A 26,375-nucleotide genomic window follows, 5' to 3' on the forward strand; every position below is an offset into this window, starting at 1 on the left:
CAGGCATTGTGCTCCGGCCTTTGTTTTGCCATCTGGGCCTCAAAGGGCACACAGTGTTCTGTCTCTCTCTCTCTCTCGACTCAGGCACACCGCAGAAAGAGCAGCCTTTTCCAAGGCCGCTTGCCTCCTTCCGGCTTTTTCACAGCCTGGCCCTAATCCACCTGCTCTTATCGGGAAGGGCCTCCGAGGAGCAATGTTACGTCCAGGCCTGACTCCAGACGCCCAGTGCAGCCAAAGAACCAGGTGTACTTTTATCACGAGGCGTGGAAGGGACGGCAGCACAACACTTGGGCTGTTCCAGCTCTACTCCATCCTGTCTCCCCTGCGGGAGCCAGAGCAAGAAACAATGCCATTCTAGACCAGTGAGAGAGGAGCTCGGCCCCCTCTGTGCAGAAGGGCACTGTCGACACTCTGGATTAGGTTCTTTGGATTTCGCTTTAATTTGGTGAGTGCCCGTGCTCATACAGGGGCCGAGCTTGGAGCACACAAACAATATCTGGAAAACTGTATAGTCAAGCCATGCTAGAAAGCGGTCTTCTTGGGCCTAGGATAGTCCAGACGTTTCTGTAGGGACCGCAGTTTGCTTCAAAATTCGCAACTCTGAAGGAACGTAACAGATTAAAATAGGCCCCCAAACCGATTTGCTTTAAGATCGGACCATGTCATGATAAATGCACCTGTGCTTTTTTTTGCTCTGTACTCCCTTTGTGGCTTCTTCCAAGAGGATAAGCCTGCCCCAGAGCCAGACGCTGGAGACTCTCTGATTTGAGGGCTTCTAAGAGACACTTGGGAAGGAAAAAAGGCCATTCCTACCCTAGACAGCAGGACAGATGGGACTTCTCTGTACAAGTAAAAGAAAGGAAGAACTTGGCTGGCAATGCCCAAAGGTTAGTAGGGCAACAAGCAAAGCGTACATCGCAAGATTAGAAAGACTTGGAGTAGATGTCCTGTTTAACCAGGTTTGTTCTGCTTAACCATGGTTACATGTTACTTCTAAATACCCAGACCACGGTTAATACCCAGACCACACCGTACTTGGAAGGGGGTTCGCAAGCCATGATTTAAATGCTGCTCCAAGGAAGCCCTGGTTAGGGTGGTCTCTTGTCTCTTCAGCCTCTTGGTTTTGTTGGGGTGTCCCTAAACATGTTTTCATCAACATTTCCAGACCCCACCTTTATTACTCTCTTAGAGGACTCTATGGGTGCTCTGCATCCCTCCTGAGGGTCCCAAATCATGGGCTGAAGTCCACTGCCTCTAGATGGCCAAACCCAGCCTGGGTTTTGCTTCAACTTTGGAACCTTAGGCACAAACCATGACTAACAGGAACCATGGTTAAGCCTTATGTCCGCGGTATGCCACAGCCAGCCAAAGGGAAAGGCCTTCAAAACCAAGCAGGCAAGAAAACACACTACACTCAGGGCCCTTTGTTTTGTGAACTGTGTAGTAAAGGGGGGGTACCACATGTGATCTTGGAGACCGTGGGAACAGAGTTTCTCTCCATGATCTGGCAGTTGCCCCCTGCCCAAGCCCCCTCACCTTTGCCATTCAAATCCTCTTCGTCATCACTGAAGGCGGCCTCTGCGTTGTCGTAGCAACTGTCATCTTTGTCGGACATGTGATTGTCCATCTCCATGGAAACCGGCTCCTCGATTTTGACTATAAGGAGGAATGCAAAAAATATTTGGCCGGGGGAGATTGGAAGCTGGGGGGGGGGGGGGCGGATTCAAGAGAGGAGGGCAGGGTGAAAGCTGCTACCAGTGTCCTGTCTGGTTTAAGGGGGCAATTGTGGCTGAGTCAGTTGGAGAAAAGAGGCGAGAGAGACGGCAGGCATGGGGTCTGGAAGAGACTTTGGGCAGTCAAGGTTCTCTTCTAAACCAGTCAAACTTTTTCAGTCTAACCTCTTGAGCAGTTCTTTAAACATCTCCTCTCTCCAAGGAGCTCTGGGGGGCATAGGTCCCTCTTCCTTTTCCATTTTAGCCTCACAACTGCGAGAAGTAGGTGAGGTTAAGAGAGAGTGTGAGTGGCCTAAAGTCACCCAGTGGGATTCATAGCCATGTGAAGATTCGGAAGTTGGCCCCCTTCCAGGCCTAGTCCACTGCTTTAACCATTACACTAGACTGTTTCTCATGGGAAGATATTCCTATTTTAACATCCAGGATTACTTATGGGCTGTCCCAGTGTCCCACTTTCCTAGTGCCCAAATGGGGTGAACTGGAGCGAGTTCTGCACATATGGTTTGACGTCTCTAGCCCACATAGGGTGTGTCATACTTCTCACCAGAAGTGGCGTAATCAGGGCTTTTTTTCTGGGAAAAGAGGTGGTGGAACTCAGTGGGTTGCCCTCGGAGAAAATGGTCACATGGCTGGTGGCCCCGCCCACTGATCTCCGGACCCCGGGGCGGGGAGCAGCGCAGAGGGCAATCTAAACTCCCCTCTGTCTGGAGATCAGGGGGCGGGGCCACCAGCCATGTGACCATTTTCAAGAGGTTCTGGGACTCCGTTCCACCGTGTTCCCGCTGAAAAAAAGCCCTGGGCGTAATGGTTAAAGCGCTGGTACTAGGAGAGACCTGAGTCCAAATCCCCACTCGGCCACGACGCTCACTGGCTGACCCTGAGGCCAAACGCTCCCTTCCCTCGGTCCAACCTACTTTACAGGATTGTTGTGAACAGTAGAGGGGAAAACCACATGCGTGCCACACCGTGAGCTCCCTGGAGGTTAAAGATATCCAAGACAGAAAGATACGACGGTTTCTGCCTGGCTCATGGCTGCTGTGAAAAAGCAGCTCCAGTTCTTTACAAGCTCTCGACTGCCTCTTCTCCCTGTCCCGCTCGTGGCATTTGCCCTCCCTCTTGGCTACACCCCCTCCTCCCCGCTGTTAAAGGCCATTACTGCATCTGGGAGATCAATGCCATTTGGGAGATCAAAAGTGCACAGCGCAGAAAGGCCATTTTGTGCCCCCTGTTTCAAACTGGTCAAGTGCTAATGTCCCTCAGTCCTTTTTTCTGCCCTGGCGTTGTGCCACCAAACTGATACCCGCCCGCTCTCCCTTCTGACAAAGTGTTCACGATTCCGTAGGTCTTTTATTGCCGCCCCTCTTAACGGTCTCCGTGGTAACCTAAAGGACCTTAGCCAAGTCTCTGACATTTCAGTCTTCTTTGCCGCTAACCTTTCCCAATCTTGATGCCTGTTCCTTCCTGAGCAGCACACATTACGCGAGGGCAAAATTAAGCATCCAGCGCTCAATTCAGCATCCTGAGTTTTCTTCCGTTCCATCTTTTTAAAGGAAGTTCCCAGTTTTTATGGATGTAAAAGATGCCCTTAAAAGGCTGTGGATAGCATCTGGGGAAAATCTCAGATGCTAAAGGGTGGCTAAGCAGGCCCTCTGATAGTCGGGGTTTTGCACGATCCCCTGGTAAAATGACTCTAGAACTACGTACATTCACAGAAATCTGAATTTTGGGCTCCTTTGGAGCAGAACTTGGGTCATTCCATGTATGTGATCATTTATGACACAATCTCAGGGAGTGGAGGACGTTCTGTATACGTACAGCCGGCCTCTGGCCTGAAGATCTACCAAGCGAGTCCTGCTTCCGAGGCTACTAATTGTGGATGCCAAGACTGTCCTCTACAAGAGACAGGACTTTCGCCCTCTTCCACTGGGCCTTCCGCAAGCACAGGAGGGGAGAAAAGCTTCCTCTTCCACTGTGCCTTCAGAGATCGGATTGAGGAAGCTTCGTTTATTCCGACACTGTGTTCGGACTGCTCTGCTGTTGACGCTGTTCAGTTAAGCTTGCTGTCCACGAGGTTTTTTTTTTAAGATTTCCTTGCAGATCTGAACGGCTTTAATTGTGAATTGCTTTCATTTGATCTAGGACTCTGGGGGCGTGGGTTCAAATCCCCAGTCTGCTCTACACCAACTCCAGTTCCTTGAAGGAAGGTCGGGATAAAAATATAATTGACCCCCACCTCCCGCAGTGTAAAGTGCCTCAGGAACCATTAAAGAGCAAAGGCAATCTATAATAGTAAGTAAATTTTATACATAGACTTCAGACTATCCTTTTTAAGGTGGAAGGACTGGGCACACAACAGTATGGGCAGCAAGGATACAATGCTGACTAATTTCCCGGTGCTGTTCCTGGCATTTTCCCTGCAGCTCCCTACTTTGCCAAACTGTAGCATTCACGGTGATCTCGGAGGTGGGTAAGGGCACGCCTCTCGGATTTGTCCCCAATCCTACCTTCGACGGGAGGAGAGGGCGAACTGCAGAACTCGGGGAATTTCTCTCTCAGCATGGCCCGGAGCTCTTTGTCCAGCTTGGGGTTGTCGAAGAGAGGAGCCAAGTGCCTAGACAGAGCCAAAAGACAACGATGTTCAGACTGCCACTGTGAGGTCACTTCCAGCTCCGCTCTAAGGGCCAATTCAAATGATACCAAGTCCTCGTGGCTGCCACAAGGACTTCGCGTCAGACATACATCGGGAGTCCCGCGCTGCCCAGGAAGCATGTGGGTCCAATTTGGATCGTGACTGTGGTGCATGTGGAGGTGGGGCTTCGTTTTCCCCTCCCTCTGCCCACCATTTTTGTGTCCTGATACGGCCCAAAGGAGCTGCTATTTGCCCTGCTATGCAAGTTACGTGTCGTCATGCAAAGTGTGTGATTTTTGCAGCGGTTGCCTCGTGTGGTTTCAGAACACGAAGACAGCGCTGGGAGAGGCAAAAGCCTCTTCTCTACATGTGCCATGGTTGCAATCAGAATCAGGCCTACGAGCATCAGGGGCAGGGGGCGGGGCAGTACTACCGTCATATATGAGGAGTTTACACTGTGTGAATATGCCGTTAGAAGAGTAGCTGATACTTTGGAGCAGCAGCTGCTTCTTAGACACATCAGGATTTGAACGCAGCTCCAAGGCCAGCTTCATTCCTCAGGGGACGACAGTGGCTTGCCTGATCAGGCAGGGAAGCCTTTCAAGTGATGAGATCGAGGGTGGGCGCTTTCCCTTAGTTGGGAAACATTTGACCAGAGCTGCCACCTGCATCTCTTTCCTACTATCATTAGTATGGCTCCCCTAGGCTGAATGGGGGCTCCAAAGAAACACCACATCACACAGGGCAGACTGGGAAGTTCAAACGGCTCAGGAGCAAGCCAAGCTGACCAGCCCAGGTGGCTCTGCCAGCCAGCATTAACAGGGTTACACATCTCGGATCCAGCCAACAGTACCAACAATACGCTTTGGCTCACCTGATGCCTCTAACAGGTGGCAAGACAGGAGAGGGCAACTACCGAGCGGGCACCGATCATCATTGCTGATGAAGAGTTTGAGCCAAGGGGCCCTTGCAGCACCGCTGGGGCTGGGGTCTCCTTGCTCATGGCCACCAGCAGCTTCCCTGAGCAGCGGCCCACCATGAACTGCCCTGGTAAATTAAACGGCCAATCCACCCCTCGCCTTGCGCACCTAAGAAACCAAACTCCCTTTTATCTTCCATCACCCCCCCCCCCCCAGATCGAATACACCCTCTCCCCTCAACGGTCTTTCCACCATATCTGAACAAAGTCACAGAAAGGGGCTTTCTTGGAATCTGTCCCAGAGCTGTAAAGACTCTCCCCGTGGCAGTTCATGAAGCTTGGAAAGATTTTTACTTGGGTGGCCTGGGGGGGGACAGGCTTAACTCAGTGAAGCAAGGCTGACTGATTAGACTAGCAGGTCACCCCTTTGCTTCCTATGGGGGGGGGGTGCGGTCAGAACTGGTTTGAATTTCACCTCTGCTGTAAGCTTACTAGGTGCCTCCGGGCCAACTAGCCTCAACCCACTGACCCACAGCCAGCAGTGGTGGACAGAGTACTACTGACCTCCCTTACATGGCCATTGTAAGGATTGCAACGAGCCAACGTAGGTGAAAGCGTTCTGAATGCTGAAAGTGCTACAGAAATGCTAGCACCATTATGGTTTAAGAACTGCCTTGCTGGATCAAACCTAAGGTCCATCTAGACCAGTGCCAGTTTGGTATAGCGGTTAAGAGCGGCAGGACTCTCATCTGGAGAGCCGGGTTTGATTCCCCACTCACCCACTTGAAGGCAGCTGGGTGACCTTGGGTCAGCCACAGCTCTCTCGGAGCACTCTCATCCCCTCCCACCTCACAGGGTGATTGTCATGAGGATAATAATGACATACTTTGTAAACCACTCTGAGCATGGCATTAAGTTGTCCTGAAGGGCGGTATATAAATCGAATGTTGTTGTTGTTATTATTTCTAACAGCAGCACTCAGATGTTTCCAGAATGCTCACAAGCCAAGCTCGGAGGCGAGGGCCTTTTCGTGTTGTTAAGTTTCTAGCTTTGTTTAATTAAAAGGGACGCTGCTTCTGAATCCAGAGGTTCCATTCAGCAATTGTGGCTAGTGGTGCCCTGAAATCTACCCTTTGTTAATCTCTATTCATCGTTTTAAGAACAGACCTGACCTCTATTGGAAAGGCCCACTTCGCGCACTATGTTTTCTGTGAGATTCGGACAGGAATACTACTCTTGTGTGTCTTCCTTTCCTGTTAAGCGAAGGTCTGTGATGTGCAAAACCCAGCTGGGAAACCTTAGTAAGGCCTCAGGCACTGCAGAGAGGAACCTTATCTGGGTAGTTATCCGGCACACCAGGGCAGGAGGTACTTGCAGGAACAGGAGAGGAACGGGGGCCTATCCTCAGTACCCTCGTGCTGGCCAACACCAGAAAGGATCAGCTGCAGCTCATTTGACAAACGAAGCCCATTCAGCATGCTCCTAGCTGAGGGAGGGAAGTTGTCTTTGCGAGGTTGGAGGGAATCAGTGGAGCAGAGAGGAAGAGGGCCTGGTTTTGCATCAACCTATTCAAACTTGCGAGCGTCTTACGCGAGGACTCGCTTCTCCACAATGTGGGTGAGGGAGTTGAAGACCCCTTGTCGCACGTGGGCTTCCAGGGCAGGATAGAAGTTAGGAATGATCTGAAAAGGCAAAGGGAGGAGAAATCAGGAGAATGCTGCAGTTTCAGTCACTCTGGAAAGTTTCTTTGAAACGACAACTGGCCAGCAAAGCCGGGCAAGGATAAAGCAGCTGGGGCACTCCGAGGGGACCTTACCCGACACATGAAGTCCAGGAGGGTGGCGGTGATGGCTGGGTGCGGTTTCATGGAGTGATGCATGACTAGAATGGCTGGCTCTGGAAAGCAAAGAGGGACAATGTTCAGTACAAAGAAATGAGAAGGAGCATCCAGGTTGTATTGTCGAAGGCTTTCACGGCCGGAGAACAATGGTTGTTGTGGGTTTTCCAGGCTGTATCGCTGTGGTCTTGGCATTGCAGTTCCTGACGTTTCGCCAGCAGCTGTGGCTGGCATCTTCAGAGGTGTAGCACCAAAAGCATCCATAGTTCCTGTCACAGGCTCTGTATAGGATTACCCTTGGGGGGAGGGCAAAACAGCTGGAGGTTGATCACAAAACATGCAACCGAGCACAGTCCAGGAGGGAAGGCCAAGCACCCAGAGCCAAGTCTGCAGTGGCCACAAGGACCTGGTCATTAGGGGTTTTCCCACCTTAGCACAGCCAAGGCATGTGCTAGCTCCACCCCAAGTAGCACTGCAGCTTCACCATTTCCTTTTTATTTACTAAGCAGGCTCTAGTCCACCTTTTGGAGTACTGATGCCATCGAAGTAGCTTATAACTAGATAAAAGCGTACCATAAAAATATCCCCAAAGAGAAAAGGGTATCAAGAGGCCCCACACTCCCCAAGGTCAAAGCGGTCACACCCCAGCTATTAAACCTGCCAAAACAGGAGGCTCTTCAAGTGCCCCCTAAAAACAACGAATGAAGGAACCTCCCTTGGGGAGGCAGCCACTGAAGAGGCCCTGATGGGGCACCCAAAGCAAGGCCTGGGAAGATGATCTCAGCATACAGGGAGGTTCAGATGAGAGCAGGCAATCCCGTAAGGGGTTTTGGGAACCCCATACCAGATCCCGCAATGTTCTGGATGGAGAGTACCATTAATAAGAAAGCACAAACAGGTGGAGGGGGGAATAAACTCTGGGAAGAGGCCTTTGGGCGGACTCTTTACAAGTGGACAAGCATCAATAACCATGGGGGGGGGGCACATCCCACCTCCATTAAGCTCAGAGCCACAGTGTTGAAACTTTTGACCTTCTAGGAACTTTTCCCCCATGGACTTAGCTGCCAAGGAACCTCAGTGTACACGGGGGATAAAGAAGGGAGCTCTGAGTCTCGAAAGCTGACATCCTGAAAATCTCAGTGGTCTCTAAGGTGCCACTTTATTCAAATCCTTAGTGTACGGTGGAGGATTCTGGGGTACGTTTTAGAGTACGTTATTTCAGTTTGTGAGCAATGCTGTTCCGGCCCATTGCAGGAACCGAGAGGGTGCTTTAAATATATACCCACTTCTTCTACACAGTTGTGAGATGCGGGGCAGGTTCCACAGTGGTCGGAAATCTGCCGCTTGGGATAGGTTGCTAACCTTCTCACTGAGAAGAACACATCTTGAAAACCCAGCTTGGTGGAGAAGGGTAATACTACCGCCTATGATCCAGAGGAGTTCGCCGTGTTGGTCTGTGGTTGCAAAACAGTGAAGAGTCCAGTGGCGCCTTTAAGGCTGACCCACTGTATTGCAGCATAAGCTTCCGAGAGCCGCAGCTCTCTTCGTCAGTTGGTTAAGTCTTAAAAGGGCAACTGGACTCTTTATTGTTTTGCAGCTACCAATCTATGAGTCTCTTGTCCATTCTAAACCACACAGGAAACAGACGGTGGGGCCAGGGGAGACAGGAATTGGAACGAGATCAAAGGAAAAGGGCTTCGTTGCCACTGGATCCGGGAGCAAAGATTTCACTGTACCAATGTTCATGATGCTGTCTTTCTCGGGGTTGAAGAAGAGCCAGTCGTAGAACAAGGCCAGCTTGGCATTCGAAGCAGCTACGTTGGACTGGAGGGAGGGAAAAAGAGAGAAAGTAAACTGAAGCATCTTTGTAGCTGTTTTGTTCTGTCCTGAGGCATTGCAAGGCCCAGGCAAGCCAGCACGGGGGTAGTGGAGGAAGTACAGCAGGAGTCCTGGGTGCTGGAGGCTCATTTCCTCTCTGACGGAAGGCAGGCCGCAAGGAAAGCAGATCTGGGAGGAGGGTGGGAAGAACGCATTCGGGGGGGGGGGGGGGAGAGCAGCAGTCCACCTCCTCTGGTTTTTTCATTTTGCTTCCTTGCCTGCGGAGCTCCTTCTTGCCGATACTTCAGATCCTACGTAGAGACCTAACTGTGCTTCTGTCTTAACTGACTAGTTGCACTATATATGCCCCAAGGGAAGCCGGTAAGAGTCCAGACCAAGATACCAGAACTCCGAGGGGTGTGACAGTCAGGGCAAAACAAAATCGATTCAAGAGTTTGGGGGTGGCCCCAAAGAACACCCCTCCTGTTTACTGAGGGTGGTCACTCCGTGCAACAATATTTGCATTATTAAACGGCCCTTGCTCTTGAGGGTGTAGCCAAATCTGATTGGCCACATCAACGTGTGTGATCTCATACATTTATTGTGACATGGCTGTGTTTTACTACGTGATCTCCAAGTAGGAGGAACTGTGTTTAACTCAGGAAGCCTGACCTTCTGCCGGGCAGCCTTCCTAGTTTCAAATATCCCATCGCAAACACAGGGGAAACCCACTGAAGGCTAAACCAGAAGAGATGCAATCTGAAAATGAATGGATCGGGACCCTGGCATGAGGAGACGGATATCCAATCCTCTCCTCCCCCACCGTCACCATTCGCCTGACCCCAAACAGCCCCAAGGAAATGCTATTTTATTTTTAGCATATTTTTAATATGTAGATTTTCCCAGCAGGACAAAGGACAGCTGCCTGGGAGTGTTTCGGGCCTTTTTGAGGCTGCTGTTTCAGAATTCCAAAGACGCCTGAAGGCTCAAAAAGTTTGGAAACCCCTGGATTACAGTCTAGGACAGCCAGGTTCAAATGCCCACACCGACATGAAGGTTGCCGGGTGACCCTGGGGCAGTCACTTTCTGCCTAACAGGGTTGTTGTTGTCATGATGATTTTATTTATTTTATTATTTATTTGATTTGATTTATACCTCGCTCTCCCCACAGATGGGCTCAGGGCGGCTAACAACATTAAAAAAATATATTAAAAGTCACAAAAACATAAATAATAATTTCTAAAAAGTCATTAAAATAGTCCAGGAGCAGGCTATTTAAACAAATATTGGGAGTCCGTATACGGGCATAGCAGATGGCCGAGGGCAGCCCCAGAAGAAGTGGTGGTCTTAGATGGAAGAAGGAGGACACCCGCTGGCACTCGGCCAAAGGCCCGGAGGAACATCTCCATTTTACAGGCCCTGCGAAACTGTAACAGGTCCCGCAGGTCCTAGATCTCCAGCGGGAGAGCGTTCCACCAGGCCGGGGCCAGGGCAGAAAAAGCCCTGGCTCTGGTCGAGGCCAGACGGATGTCCTTCGGGCCAGGGACCACCAGGAGTTGCTTGTCTGCAGAGTGCAACACCCTGCAGGGGACGTAATGGAAGAGGCGGTCCCGCAGGTATGCAGGTCCCAGTCCGTGAAGGGCTTTAAACACCAAGGTTAACACCTTGAACCGGATCTGGAACTCCACTGGGAGCCAGTGCAGCTGGATAAAAGGAGAAAGGGGAGAACAATCTTGTATTCCACTCTATGCCTGGGGATAAAGTGGGGCACAAATACCTATATAAGTAAGTCCTACACTTCCTTCCAATCGCCTTCTGTTGAGGCTGGGTAATCCTGGAGTTAATCCTGCACTGCCTCGGTGTTGGGTGTGACAGGACAGACCACTCCCCATGCAGAGACGGCACGGAACCGCCCGCTGTGTTGGCGGCCCACCTAGAATACTGACCCAAGTAGAAAATGTTTAGTGGGTTTTCCTGAGAGCAGGTAGCATGACTTCAGGGTGGGGGGGGGGAATGTACCCCAGCTCTCAGGAGCTTGGCAGACAAGCTGTACTGTAGGAAAGTGGTCTCAACAGATCCATCAATGAAGGGATCCAGAGGAGTCAGCCGTGTTAGTCCGTACTTGCAAAATAGTAAAGAGTTCAGATGCATCTGACGAAGAGAGCTGTGGTTCTCGAAAGCTTATGCTACAATAAGGTTGGTTAGTCTTAAAGGTGCTACTGGACTTTTTACTATCAATGAAGGGACGAGGGACCACAGACTATCACTACTATTGCTGTAAACAGTGAGAGACCGTAGACTTTGCTACTATTGCTGTGAAGTATGATTCTACTGGGTAGTTCCTACGTTTTTTTTACTGTATCAGTCATAGAGTTTGCCTATGCTCTGTTTCAACACTGTTAAATCTTTAAACCTTTCTTTTCGTTCTTTCTTCCTCTTTAAATCTTACAAATTGCATGGGTATGCCCATTACACGTGTATTGATTGTACTGACTCACACCACATAATCTGCCTTGAGTCTCAGTGAGAAATGAAGGAAATAAAATAGAAATAAAACAAATAGAAGTTAGAACTGCTGTCTCCAAATGTACGAGGTTCACGGCTACTACTCCTGTGACACCATCACGCTGAAACTACCTCTGGGACATGCCTCAATGGGCAGGGGCTCCAATTCCCAGGTCCCCTCTTAGCTTCTATCTGTTCTCATCAGATCAATGCAAATTTGCAGGCTTTCATTCCAGGAGCTGAGCTCCGCTTCTGACAGGTTAACTGCCACATGGCTTGGCTCGGTGCTAATTTTTAAAAGCAGTTTTTTAAATTAATAGATTGATGCCCCTGCGGCCAGCACACGAACTCGGGAGCCAGAAGTAGGGCATCGAAGCGAGGCGGAGAGGGAAAACTCACAGCAAAGCTGCAAGCTCAGAGAAAACAAGGAGCTGCTCCGCATGGCAATACAACCCTGAGCAGAGAAAGGCTTGTTTGGGAGGAGGCAAGGCGGTGATGGATGACCGGCAGCCGGGTGACCCTTTCAGCAGGACTCCAAGATACCTTTTCAAAGCCTTAGCCGCGAGCTCTACCCCTGAACTTTGGAGGTCAGAGAAATGCAAAACGGGTTGCATTTTGCAGAAAAACACCTGGATCTTGGTACCTTGGAACTTTACAAGAGTGGAACCTGTGGCTCTGTTCTACCAACAATAGCGCCATCCCTTGCAGCAGGAGGTATCACATAACTTGGCTCCCTTGCCTGATTCAACCTAGAATTATCTGGTCTGCCAGCCTTGCGCTGCCATGTTCTGCCTGGTCTTTTGGCAATAATCCTAGCAACTCTACGGCTTTAACCCAAAGGAAGAGTAGGGAAGACCTGGCTAAGAGATGGCTCTTCTGCCTCTATGATTAAGTAGTGCGGCCCCTCCAGCACACATTTCCCCACCCAGCTGAACGAGGGAGGTTTAAATTAGTGAAATGTCTGGAATGAAACCCAACGCATGGGCAGACCTAGCCCTCTGAGGTCTCTTACCGTGCATGTGGTGAGCAACCAGCCGATGATGGCCCAGCGAGGGAGGATGTCAGAGCTCAGCACCTCATTGGATGGGTGTACCACGCCGCAAATGTAGCGGATGAGGTCGCAGCGCAGGGACTGGCTGTCCGGCGTGGACAGGTATTGCCGCTGGAACCAATCTTGGTACCTCTTCTGCTGGCCAAAGCGCACCTAAGAGGAAGAAGGTGGGCACAGTGATTGGGGGGGGGGACAAGCTGTTTAACTGAGCTACGTTGGCTTGGGGAGGGGAAAAAGAGCAGCCGCGTGCTTCTAGAAAGCTGGCCTGGGACAACTGGCTACCCATCTGGAAGGGCTGCCTTCCTCATGGTACAGGACAGAGGGCCAATTCAACCCCAACACAACAAGGTGGTGTGAGTTACCCTGAACAACAAAGGGAATCACCCTGCCAAGGAATATCAATTCAAATCACACTCAATGACCGTCAACCGTTCTATTCACGAGACAAAAGTGCTATAGTGCATACAGTGTAATAAATAGTAATGATAATAAATAAGTCATTCAGTAAATATGCATCTAATAAGTAGTACAGTTAATATAAGCTTTTCCTTGAAGGCGCACATACAATAAGTAGTCCACTCAGTATAAGTTTCATAATTCCTAAGGAAGTGCTGTTGCTTCGATCCGAATCCGTCCTCTCCAATCCTTATCTACTTCTTTTTCTGTTTCTCTTTTACAGGTTCAATAGAAGTAATCCACCGAAGGATCCCAAAGAGGCGCCAAGGTAAGTAATAACCTCTCAGTGCTTGTAATGTCAATCTAACCATAGCCTCTTTCTTTACAGGCTGCGAACCAGCCCGTGGGACGCTACGGGCAGTAGCTCCACCCAACAGACTGCTAGCTCTGCCCCTTTTCACTCTGCTTTGTCAAGGGCTGATATTTATGAACGCTGCTGTGTGATTCTTCATCTAACCGGATATACCATGTTCCTCTGAATGACGGAACAGCACTTCTGTGAATAGAACGGTTAATGGTCACTGGGGTTGCCAGCTCCAAGTTGAGAAATTCCTGGAGATCTGGGGGGTGAAAGCTGGAGAAACCTGGAGAAAATTGGGTTTGGGAAGGGAAAGGACCTTGGCATGGCATAATTCCATAGAGTCCACCCCTCCAAAGTAGCCATTTTCTCCAGGTGAACTGATCTCTGTGGCCTGGAGACCAATTGTAATTCCGGGAGATCTCCAGCCACCACCTGGAGGCTGGCAACCCTAATGGTCACTGAGTGTGATTTGCACTGATATTCCCTGGGAGGGTGACTCCCTTTGTTGTTCAGCGTTTCATCCTAGGGAGCCCCATTACAACTGGGTGTCAGTTACCCAGCGTAACCTTCTCTCCCTGCCCAGGGGGTCAGCAATCCCAGTGGAGCGACCCATGGCGTCTTCATCCCTAGCTCAACCCGTTCTTCATCAGCCAGCACGCCTCCAGCCAGAGCGCCGCCTGCCTGCCGTTCATTCCACCCGCCCTCGCCCCAGAGGCTCGGGAAAAAGACAAGCCTGGCTTACCCGAGAAGTCATGAAGAGCAGCTTGGTCTCCATATCTGGTGTGAGGCGGAATGCCAGGAACTTGCGCGAAGTCCGGCTCTGCAGGAGCTGCAGCGCGCCTGCAGGGAGACAGCAAACGCAGAAGGCGATCAGGGCCATGCATGCTCAGCTGACTGGCGGGGCCGATGGGAAGCACCACCCTAGACCGTGAAACTGCTGGTTAGTGGGGATCTTGATTGGTTTGGGGGAGAAGTTCTGGCACCCGAGAGCCAGCGTGGTACACTGGTTAGAGTGTCGGACTAAGATCTGGGAGACGCAGGTATGCGTTCCCCACTCCGCCCTGGAAACTTGCTCGGACACTGGAAACTGACCATGGGCCAGTTACATACTCTCAGACTAACCCACCTCACAGGGCTGCTGTGCAGATAAAATGGAGGCGAGGAGACAACGTAAGCTGCTTTGAGTCCCCATTGGGGAGAAAGGCGGGGCATAGAAGAAGTAAATAAAGAAATAAAGTTGCCAGCTCAGGCACTTTGTACTGCCGGCCTTTGCTTGCTCAATCTTCCCAACTTGCTCAGTATTCAAATGCTGAGAGCTTCCTGCAAACTAGGGAGAAAATATATTTATATTTACTATATTTTTAGCCCACCCTTCCTCAAAGGAGCTCAGAGAAGTGGACTCTCTCTCTCTCCTCCATATACGTTCAGACTATTGAAGACTAAGCTCCATATTTCTTTAAAGTGCTGTTGACCTCAATACGCTTGCACCAAATAGCAGAGCCTTTTCGTAGTGGCCCCAGGACTATGGAATGGCCTTCAAAGTATTTGTGTACAACCCTCTTGACTTTTAGGTGGGTGTACACAGTTCACTTTATAGGAAAACTGTGGGGCGTTAAGAGCTGCAGGTTCTGCTTCGGTCTCTTTCAGAAGCAGGGCAGTTGGAAAGAATATTTATTCCTGTCGGAGGGAGCTTTTCAAGTCGACGGCCATCTTTCAGAAAGGAAAGGGAGAAATGTTTTATTTACTGGTTTTGAATATTTCATCAGCCGGATCCTCCCGAAATGCTAGAAGCAGCTTATGGCAGTTAAAAAATTCAGAATGAAAACATTAGGGAGGGGACTTCTAACAGAAAGTTTGAAGATATTAAAATGCGAAGCAGCAGAGTAACAACAGCAAGTACGTGGCAAGAATAAGTCAACATTAGGTTTCTAGCTGTTGCGACAAATTTCAAAACTGGAACCATTCCAACCCGGTGCTTAAAATTTAGGAGAGGCACCAGGAGAATGCCTGTGCAGAGACAAAGCCACAAGCAAAGCCTCATCGCGTAAAAATGTAAGAGCAGCCAGGGCGAATCAGACATTGTGCCCAGCCTGATGCCCTTGGAAGGCGCACACAGGGCTTGGAAGCCAAAGCCTCCCTCGGTTGTTGTCCCCCCTCCCCAGCAACTGGCATTCAAAGGCACACTACCTCTGAACATGGAGGTTCTGTTTAGTCCTCATGGCTAACAATCAATGATGGGTAGGGTTCCAGGTGCCTGCCGGTGGCGGGCAAACCCCTGGGGGTTTGCCACCTTGCCTGCCAACCCACCGGTGGTCGACAGGAGATGGCAAGCTCCCCGAGGTTGCCCGCCACCGGCAGGCACCGTGGGAACACGTGCCATGTGCACGCTCCCAACAGGCGCGACGATGTCACTGCCGGAAGTGATGTCATCACGTTGGCTCTGGAGGGCGCGCACACGCACGAAGAGGATCCTCATGAATGGCACGAGGTAAGTGCCAGCTGTCCCTACCTCCCAGCAGGAGCTAAGAGGGACCTGGCAACCCTAATGATGGGTCATGTGGAGAAACGCCATAGTGTGTGTGTGTAACTTTCTGTGGGCTGGGTGGGAGGAGACTATCAAACTTTAGGTAGGCTGTGGCCTAATCTCCTCCTCTTCCCCCCCCCCCCTTCAATCCTGTTCCAAACCAGTAATCTGAGGGCAACTCCCTAGAGAGGGCAGGAAATCCATCAAGGGGATGAGGAGATCTGCCCCAGATGGCTGCAGGAGGGAGGGGCCAGTTACGGAGTGGAAACTGGTATGAGAGTCGGTTGGAGGAAGTCAGTTGGGGCCCATAGGGTTGCCAGCCTCCAGGTGGTAGCTGGAGATCTCCCGGAATTACAACGGATATCCAGGCAACAGAGATCAGTTCCCCTGGAGAAAATGGCTGCTATGAAGGGTGAACTCTATAGCATTATACTCCACTGAGGCCCCTCCCCTCTCCAGGCTCCTTCCCCCAAATCTCCGGGAATTTCCTAACCTGGACCTGGCAACCCTAGCCGGGGAGTTGGATGGAGCTGGAGAGAGAGGGAGACCGTTCTGAAGGGAGATGTTGGTCCAGCTTCACCCCAAGTAATGAAGGAACGTGTCTGCCCTACATACCACCTAGGCAGGGCATGAGTTTACCAGAGGGGGAGAGATGAAGCGTTTTGGTCAATGTTATTTTTATTTCTTTTGTTCCCTTCTGAGGTGCCTGTGTATAGTTGTGGGGTTTAAATAAATCCTTTTGATGGCTGAAGGAGTGAAGTCCCTTTGTACCACATAGTTCCCCAACCGCTTGGAAACGGTAGGCGAGGAAAGGGGTCAGGGAATCCCTGAGGGGAAAGGGGGTGAACAGGACAGTTGCCAACTCTCCAGCAGAGCCCCAAAGATTCCTGGGAAGCCCAGAGACAGGTTCCTAGTGATGCCAGAGGGAGGTTAGGAGGCTGTCCCGCCTAACTGGGGCTCAAGACAGAGAGAGTGGTGGCAGCAATACCCGGAGGCAGTGGAGTGAGATGACCCCTTCAGGTGCCAGGATAAGCAATGGAGGGGTAGGCAGAGCGGGGTCCACCAATTGATGGAGGCCTGATCCGCCACAGGTTATAAAAAAGGCCATCCACCTTACCTCCAACGGTGTAGAAAGCAGGTTTCTTTGGATACAAAAAAAAAAGATAACACTCTGCCAAGCTGCGGGAGAAGAATAATTCATGCAGAGCAGACGTAAGGAACCAGAAAGGTTCCTTAACTTTGCTCGCTTCTGGTCGGGAGGTCCAGTAGTCAGAGGAAGGTCAGCACCGACATGAGAATAATCTTGTTTCCGTGAGGGGCAATAGATTCAGAACAGAAAAAAGAAAATAATTTACGTACTGCATTCTTTTATGACAACAGATGTCAACAGAAACGGCTATCAGCTTAGTTGGCTTTAAAGAGTGGGGCAAAGGCATGGAAAAGGAGAAGTCTAGTGATCGCTAATTAACAGAGTAATGCTTTCAAATATCATTGTGGGGAAGTTAAAAAGGGGATCACAGTTGCAGTCGTGTCCTACTTGGCTGGCCATGTGAGATGTTAGGGTTGTTCCAACAGAGCTCTTCTTGTATGCTTTGCTGAGCTATAAGCCAAGCAGTGTCTACATCTCAGAGCTAAGCTACACATGACGCCTGACACAGGTTGGACACTTGTCAGCTTACCTCAAGTTTTGATGGGAAATATAGGCATATGGCTCGCCATTTAATTGAAGTTTACAGAGCAGCAGTCTATGGGAGGGAGAACATGTGGTCAGGAGGGGAGTGCAGGTGTTGGGCTCTCTCTGGGCGCCCCCCTTCTCCTCTGCTGGGTGTGGTTCTGTAAACTTCAATTAAATGAAGAGCCAAGCTGTAAGACCAGGATGCCTACATTTCCCGCCAAAACTTGAGGGAAGCTGACAAGTGTCCAACCAGTGTTATTTGTCACTTGTAGCTTGGCTCTCAGATACAAACATGATGCAAACAGACAAAGGGGAAGAGATTACAGGTATCATTTTCTTCACTGGTACATTAACAAGTTTTGTTAACTCCGATGGGCCTGCCGTTGTGTTGGGCGGGCTCTCAAGGCCTCCTTCAAAGCCAAGTCTACACAATTAACACAAATTCCCACCAGCTTCTGAGGAATACCACTGTAGAATGAGCTCTCCAGCTAAAGGGGTAAGCTGTTGCTAAATACGCCTCCTGATATAGTGTGTGAAGGACTTCTCGCACAAGATGTAACTGCAGCGGCCCTGAAAAGAGTCCCCGGCAGAGTCCCCCTTTCTGACTACACTACAAGGGTCTTGCATCTTAATTCACTGCAAATCAGACAGAAAGAGGAGACTGAATAAAAAGCAGCCAAGAAAGAGCTGTGCGCTGAAGGTAAAACTGCCAACCATTTCAGTCCTTGAGAGGCTCTCAACCGTGCAAGGGAAGGGGAGATGGAGGCAAGGCCTTCTTAAAAGGCAAGAACAAAGAGAGGGAGGGGACACCCAAAATTCCTTTACTCCAATCAAAATTCTAGGAAAAGTAGAGACTTGATGGAGGACTCATGCCCTATGTGCAGGCTGCGATTCTGCTGAACAGGAAAGGAAAGGAAAGGAAAAGAAATATTCAGAATTTCAGCTTTCCTTTAAAGCATAAAAGACGTTTCTAGCTTCATGGCTGTGGAGACAAGCTTAGAAGCAGGCATACAGCATTTACTGAAACTGCTGAAGCCAGAGCGGTAGGAGAGTAAGATTTCCCATGACGTGTGTGTGTCTGTGTGTGTGTGTGCGTGCACTCACCTCTGCCTGCGTTTCTTGAGCAGCCCTCCTTGCCCTGACCCACAACCGGTAAAATCAGAACAAGTTAAGTAAAATTGGATGTCAATATGCATAACTTATACATATTGAAGAATCCTGCTTCTGTTCGTCCAGAGGTCGAATTGTTAAACATTAAATTATGGTGTATGCACCAGGTTCTGGTTACCTACCATCTAAAATTCTGTATTAAAAACACAAGAGTTTCTTTTTGGAATTTGTTACAGAACTTGAGAGACGTGGGAAGAACTCAGATTTTTTTTTTGTTCTACTTTCACGTGCCCCCGAAACCCTCCAGGCTTTTGGCAAGAGCCCCCTCCCCACAGCATACAGCCATTTGCCTGAGGCTCAACGCCATCAGCAACAGCCTGACATTTCCCCCCCCTTGCCCCAAAGATGGGAAGGAGAAAGGGAGAAAGAAGGGGGGGGGCTTTTCTCGTTCTTTCTGTGGCATGGAAAAGATGTTTCTTATCTTTCTAGCTGCTCCCTCCAATAGCAAATGAGAGAATCCCTGTTTTACCTAAGAGCCAAGCTACAAGTGACGCCTGACACAGGTTGGACACTTGTCAGCTTCCCTCAAGTTTTGATGGGAAATGTAGGCATCCTGGTCTTGCAGCTTGGCTCTCCGCCTGCTGTCCAATGGACTTTTCAACTGTCACTTGTTCAACATTCTGCCAAGCTGCCTACATTTCCCATCAAAACTTGAGGGAAGCTGACAAGTGTCCAACCTGTGTCAGGCGTCACTTGTAGCTTGGCTCTCAGTCTTCCTAAGGAGGACTGGCCCTTGCAGAAGAGCAAGCAAAAATTTGCTACATTTAGACCCCAAACATCTTACAACATTTCCCCTTCCCTATTTTATCTTCGCAACAACCTTGTGAGGTAGGCTAAGCCGGGAGAGAATGACCGGCCCAAGGTCACCCAGGAAGCTACCATGGCAGAGTGGAGATCCTAGCGGGACGTTCTAACCGCTGCATCCCACTGGCTCTTGCTGAAACAGAGAGCCTGCAATGGGACTGAATGGGACTGTAAACATCTCTGAAATGGCATGAAATGGGGCTCTCTGTTGAATGAGAGTAGTGAGTTTTGCAGGGGGACTCCTACTCCTCAAGGGCTGTTAGAATTGCTAACAATAAGATGGCCTTGGGCAAGAGTGAATCATTTATACTTATTTATTCGTCTATCCAGCTACTTATTCCCACATTCACCCACCCACAGAGAACATGATTACGAAACAGGCCTCCCACTGAACCAGTCGATAAGAAAAGAGCTTGCACAGCTCTGTGCCCGGAAGCGATGTGCATATCAATCCTGTGCTGGAGGTGTCTTCTTCTCCCAGCATGCAGCACAGCACACGTTTGAGCCCTCGAAGGCAGCTAAGAGCAGGGCTGCCTGGAAGGGAAGGCCCAAGGAGTCGGGGCTGATGGCTCTTTCCATCCCTTCCAAGCCCAGTCTCTCTCTGAAACAGCTCCAGGGGCAAAAGGGCGCATGTCGAAAGCCCCTTACTAGTCCAGCGCACCACACAACAAGCCTCTACGTTGTTGTTTAAACTCAGCCTGAACTTAGAGCAAGCATGAAGGTGACTGGAAGACGGAGGCGGCAGGGAAGCCGCTGAACAGGACCAGATTGTTTGAACCGCACATGGCAAATTCAGTCGGGAATTCTGTGACTATGTATGTCACTGCACACATTTTTGCATTACGTGCTGGTACAAAGTTGGCTGTAACAGAACTCTGACTGGATTGTGATTTTTAAGATCGTCTGCTGAGGGCCCTGATCTGGGCGCTCCCATCTTCAGGCGAGGGGCGAATGGCTGCTGGGAACAGGGCCTTTTCCATCGTGGCACCCAGCCCGTAGAAAATCTTCCCTAGGGACATTTGCCAGCAGCTTCCTAACAACAACCAGCCAGGCAGCCAGTACGGCACAGACAGTGCTAGGCCTGGGTGCACCCAGGTTCAAATCTTGGCTCACCATAACATTCACTGGGTGACTTTGGGCCAGTCATTCTGTCTCAGCCTGACCTGCCTCACAGAGCTGTTGTGAGGATAAAAAGGAGGAGAGCACACAATGTATACCAGCCTGAGATCCCTGGAGGGAAGGCAGGAGTGAAAAGGCACTAATTAACGAAATACCTCCCTTATTTACCTTGTAGCTAGAGCCATTTCTGAATTCCTCCCCCTCGATTCTCCATTTAATGAACGGTTCTGAGCGGGAGTGTTGTGCAGTAGTTAGAGCAGCAGAAATTCCCACCGGCTCCTTGGAAAGATGCAAAATGGGACGCTTAACGCCCCAAGGCTAGAGAGTGGGCAATGCGCAAGCCATCTTTCTGTGAGCCCCCTTCTGCGAATGTCTGGTGCTAACTGGATTCCCTGCCCTGCTTGCTTCTGCCATTGTTTTATTATATCTTGAATGCTTTAAATGAATTGCGAGCCACTTTGGATGCCTCAAAAGGTGGAAAGTATAAAAGTCCCGAATAAATATATCATTTTGAGAGGTAATGGCTGTTACCAGGATGGGGAATCAAAGTTTTATGACAGGATTTTAAAAGCGTAGTAGTAGTAGTAGTAGTAGTAGTAGTAGTAGTAGTAGTAAGAAGAAGAACAACAACAACAACCTTTATCACTTTGATATTTAAAATGCTTTGAAATTTTGACTCTGTACTTGAACGTAACGGAAAAGCAATAGAAATGGTCTCTACTCTCCGCTGAGTGTCCGGGACAGATGAGGCACTGAGAGACATAACTTGCTTGCACAAATCAGCCTAACCGCTTTCTCCGTTAACTTCAAAACCAGACAGCAACCAGGGCTCAAACTGGTCCAAAGGGAAAGACCTGTGCAGGCTGACGGTGGTTGGCTCAAAGCAAATGGAAAGCACTCTGCGCATGCTCGGAGGCACGCTTGTTTGCTTCCTCACTTATTCAAGTTCCCAGCTCTGGCAATGAAAGGAAGCATTCCAGCCCTAAGCCTTCCCTCACAACGAGCCATCCTTTCTTCCAAGAGACTTTTCCAGTATTTCGGAAGGGAGCTAACACATGGCATGGTTTCAGCCCTAGTAATTAGAAACTAAATAATAATTAAGAAGAACTTTATAGAGAGGGGGGGGGAAATGTCAAGAGCAGCATGAGAAAGAATGTGTTCTCATATTCTTAATTGAAGTGGCCTGGGCCATTATGGATGAGGGAGGCCGCACAGTCTGTCATGGCAGAGGGAAGAAGCCCGCAGGGAGGGGATATTTGTCTTTGGCAAGGGACAGGCAATGTGGGTCCCACCAGGACCTCTAGGGCCCAGTGGAGGATTAAAAGACCTGTCTTGGGCAGGAAATAAATCTGAAGAGAGAAGTCGGTGCCATCTGAAGTTTTGGGAGATCCAGGATGGGACTCTCGGCCTCGACGCATTTTCAACACTGCAGACACAGCTGGGTGTGGTGGCCATGCTGGAAAGCCTGGCTATCCTTCCACCGGCACAAACGCAGCTTTTCTTCCACGCCCTCTCTGTCAGGACCGTGCTAGTGAGCGTATTATGCGCCATCCAGTTGCTTCCCATTTATTTATTTATTTACGTTATTTATAGTCCGCCTTTCTCACTGAGACTCATGGCCGATTACAGCAGCAAATTCAAGACTTATGGCCACCCTATGAATTAACGACCTTCAAAACGTCCTGTAAGTAACAGCTTTGCTCAGATCTCGCAAACTGAAGGCCCTGGCTTCCCTTACTGTATCAATCCATCGTAACGGAGGAGACCTCAATAGAAAGTGAGGCTCGTTCAGATTGGGGCTGTGACACAGAGAGCATTCATTCCCTCGCCCCCATTCCCTCAGCCTCTGCAGCCGTTAACGGCCCTCCACTGAGGGGAAAATATACAGACCGCCACATTGCCTGGGCCAACAGGAGCTCTGCAGAAGGAAAACGTGAAATCCCGATCAGGAGCCCCAACACTGCTGTCCGAAACACTTGGAAAGCTCATTCAGAGAGCTCCCAAGTTCTTGCCTAGCCTGGGCTTGAGCTTGGTCAGAGATCAGAGCACTAACGTAGTGCCATCAAGGCAACGTCTGGGGCTTCGGACTGAGAGGAACAGGTAAGGACGGTGGCCTGCGCTAACTTGGGAGACTCACAAATGAAGCTGCCTTATACTGAATCAGACCGATGGTCCACCGAGGTCGATCTTGTCTGCTCCGACTGGCAGTGGCTCTCCAGGGTCTCGGGCAGAGGTCTTTCACACCCCCTCCCGTCTGATCCTTTTGGTTGGAGATGCCAGCGACTGAACCCGGGGCTTTCTGCATGCCAAGCAGATGCCCTTCCCCAGAGCCACAATTTCTCTCCGATGCCCCATTACCCATCTCTGCCATTCTCTACGGAATAAGCACTTTTGGCTGAAGCAAGAAGCCTGTGCGTTCAGGCTCTTTCCTAACCAGGCGGCGTTACCTCTCCCGTGAAGCTGAGGGTGGGCTCCACCTGTGATTTCACTGATGACTACGCAGCACCTTGATGCAAAGGCTGAATACCTGATCGTGGCTTTCATCGTATCAGAATCTTATTTTTTTTTAAATCTAGTCTTTCCGACGTGTACAGAAAAGTTTAGAAATGTTCCCGATGCCTTCCTAACCCTTCTCCCTTCCCCACCCGTGGCTCACTGGTACAGCATGCAGATGGTCCAAAATTCAGTCCCTGGCATCTCCAGGTAAATTTTTTCAACTGTCAGGGAACAACCTTGCTCTGCCCAAAAGCAGACAATACTAAGCTAGATGGATAAAGGAACTGACTTGGCAGGAGTGAGATTCTTATTTTCAAAGTCTCCGTTAACAACATCTGTGCACCGTAATAGTTAGAAGCTGGGAAAACACTTGGATCAAGTTCTGGAGTTTTTTGTCCTATTTATTTTATTTTATTTATTTATATCCTGCCTTTCTCCCCAGTGTGGGACTGAAAGCACAGAAAGCATCTTTCAGTGTTTTCCTCGCCTCCATTTTACTCTTCAACTCATCTTTTTATATAAAAGGGAAACCATGTTCTCGACGACACACATTTATCTTAGTGTGCCTGTGCAGGAGCACCAGGATAAAAAGTGCGTCCTGGCCTGCCCGCCTCTCCAGAGGGAGCCACCATGGGAATCCCAGCGTTCCCGGGTTTTCTAGGGCCTGTTTTTTTTTAAAAAACAGGCTCTGTTGCTAGTCAGGAGATATTAGGTCTAACGTTTATTTGTGATACTAGGATAATAATATGTGTCTGCTTTACAGGGCCACTATAGAGACGCCTGAGAATCTGTGAAAAGTACTTAAGAGCATTTAAGACAAAACGTTATATAAATACTAACGGGGAAGTCTCATTCAAGAGAGCAAGTCGGGTTTTGTAAAGCTAAGCACCCGATCGATATGTTACTGTGTCCCCCGCATGCAACATCTGAGTTGTATAACTTGATTTTTTTCAATGTTGCATTACACACAGATCTAGAAAACCCTCAAGTGATCGGTGTCCTTCTTTCCAGGACTGAGGCTCAGTACGTATCATGCTGCCTCCTGGTGCAACTAGCCCACAATGTGCCCCAGTGATTACTTGTGGATGGAGGGCTGCCTTTACCTACCTGTGAACTGCGGGCTCAGTGCCTGCGGATTGTGGATAATGTCTTTCCATAGCTGCTCAAACTCGGGTATCCTAGCAACGTTCTGCAAGAGTCTCACCAGATCTCGGCCAATCACAGCGCAATCCATGAACTTGGGTAGGGGAAAAAGAGGAGAAAGGGAGAGCCTTTATTGTTTACCTGTTCTTGGGCAAAGGGACAGGGACAGAACACATCTATCTATGCGTATAGGGGGACATTCAGTCCCTAAACCGTCTACAAGCAAAGGATGATTTATCTGACTTCACCTAAGCTGAAAAGGTCTGCCCTCGGGCAGATGGTTACCCTTTGAAGATAGCAAACTCTAAAGAGGCAACACGACAAGAGAGAAGGTCAGCTGTTACTTTAAATAAATGACTGCTGATGTAAAAACAAACAACCCCGGCTATAAATTCCGAGGCTCCGGCTTTCTTCTCAGCCTTTCTCTCCTCCGGGACCAGAGGCAGGTTGTTTCCAAAGCCTGGGGGCCAAGGCTTAGTCTTCACCTTCTACATCTAAGCAAAGTCCTGAGTGACACTACCAAGGCCCCAGTACGGGTGCTCAGCTCCCAGAAGCGTTCAGCTCCACCGCTGCGTATCTCTGCAAGCTGCCGCTAGGGCCCGTGGCGAAACAGATCCTCGCTACGCTGAAGCCAAAACATGAGGCCGGCCTGTCCGCTGGGACAGCAGGGCCTTTATAGTAGTTGCTCCCTCACGTTTTGGAGAGACGTGTGAATTACACCCTCTATAGCGGTTATTTCAGGACAATGAGAGGCTGTCTGCCCTTGCCAGCTGCTGCTTTTCGCCCAATGGAATCTGAGTCCAGTGGCACCCCGGAAACCAGCAAGATTTTCAGGATGTAAGATTTTGAGAGTCAAAGCTCCCTTCTTCAGACACCACGGAGCTCTGACTCTCGAAAGCTTAGACCCTGAAAATTTTTGTTGGTCTTTAATAACAATAACAACAACATTCAATTTATATACCGCCTTTTAGGACAACTTAATGCCACATGCGGTTTACAAAGTGTGATGTTGTTATCCTCATGACAATCACCCTGTGAGGTGGGTGGGGCTGAGAGAGCTCTGAGAGAGCTGTGACTGACCCAAGGCCACCCAGCTGGCTTCAATGGAAGAGTGGGGAAATGAACATGGCTCTCCGCATTAGAGTCCTGCCGCTCTTAACCACTACACCAAACTTAAGGTGCCACCGGACTCAAATCCTACTGTCACCCACCCAATGAAACTGACGGGTGATAGATTCAAGACGGACAAAAGGAAATACATCTTTACCCAACGGAGTAATTAAACTGTGGAATTCACTGCCAGGGGACCAAGTGATGACCTCGAGCAGGAATGGCTTGAAAAGGATTTGACAGATTCATGGAGGAGAGGCCCCCTGCAATGGCGACTAGGCAGCAAACCTCTAAACACCAGCCCTAGGAAGCAACACAGCGGAAGGCCTCGGCCCCTATGCCCTGCTGTTGGCCCTCTGAAGTAACTGGCCAAGGCATATTGCAGAATGTTGGACTGCACGGACCACTGGCCTGCCCCAGCAGGGCTCTTCTTACCTAACGTTCTTGTGCTGAGATTTAAGTGTCTGATCTTGCAGATCGAATCTGCTAAAGGTGGGGTTCCCCCACCCATGTGAGGAACCTTCTCTTGACACAAGAGGCTACGGTTAGCAGAGCAGATCCAAATGGATGTTCTTGTAACTACACACATGCATCCTTCAGTACTTAAAAAATGTGTTAATTTTACTGCGGCGCCGCTCGCCCTTTTTGATTTTGTTAGCCACCTGGAACCTGGGAAAGATAAAAACCCACTGCAAATAAAACCGTTCCCCGAGACGCCGCAGAGCAGACCAATATATTTGGCGAGGAAAGAGGTGCCTCCCCCCAGCAGATGGCACAGCCGCATTTTACCTTTCCGTCATACTGTAATTACAGGTCATTAAGAATGTTTCTTAATGAAGACTGCAGCCCTACTGAATCCACGGGGAAAAGCACGTTAAGAAAGGTCACCCCACCCCAGCCCCGAATCCACTTTTAGTTTGAGAGCCAGTGTGCGGCTGAACCACGCACTGGAAGTGGCGAGGAGAGATGGAGGTTTGAATCCCTATGCAGGTCCCTGGGTGTGATGATGAAGCTGCCATTTCAGCTTCTTGAGAAGATAAAATAGAATTATTCCCCCACGTACACAGTATAACTGAACTCCCTGG

At 49.7% G+C, this 26,375-nt stretch overlaps 1 protein-coding gene across 1 annotated transcript in view; it reads right to left on the reverse strand.

The window, feature by feature from the left end:
* Positions 1-26,375, reverse strand: part of INTS3 (integrator complex subunit 3) — a 140,239-nt gene that overhangs the window by 38,541 nt on the left and 75,323 nt on the right. Inside the window, exons 8-15 of the mRNA XM_054995062.1 lie at positions 24,145-24,274; positions 13,992-14,089; positions 12,454-12,645; positions 8,855-8,942; positions 7,098-7,177; positions 6,872-6,963; positions 4,238-4,344; positions 1,537-1,656 (exon numbers count right to left, since the gene is read on the reverse strand). Of these exons, the coding sequence (XP_054851037.1) occupies positions 1,537-1,656; positions 4,238-4,344; positions 6,872-6,963; positions 7,098-7,177; positions 8,855-8,942; positions 12,454-12,645; positions 13,992-14,089; positions 24,145-24,274 (907 nt within the window). The remainder of the gene's footprint in view (positions 1-1,536; positions 1,657-4,237; positions 4,345-6,871; positions 6,964-7,097; positions 7,178-8,854; positions 8,943-12,453; positions 12,646-13,991; positions 14,090-24,144; positions 24,275-26,375) is intronic.

Source organism: Eublepharis macularius, chromosome 1, assembly GCF_028583425.1.
Source record: "Eublepharis macularius isolate TG4126 chromosome 1, MPM_Emac_v1.0, whole genome shotgun sequence".
Lineage (NCBI taxonomy): Eukaryota > Metazoa > Chordata > Lepidosauria > Squamata > Eublepharidae > Eublepharis > Eublepharis macularius.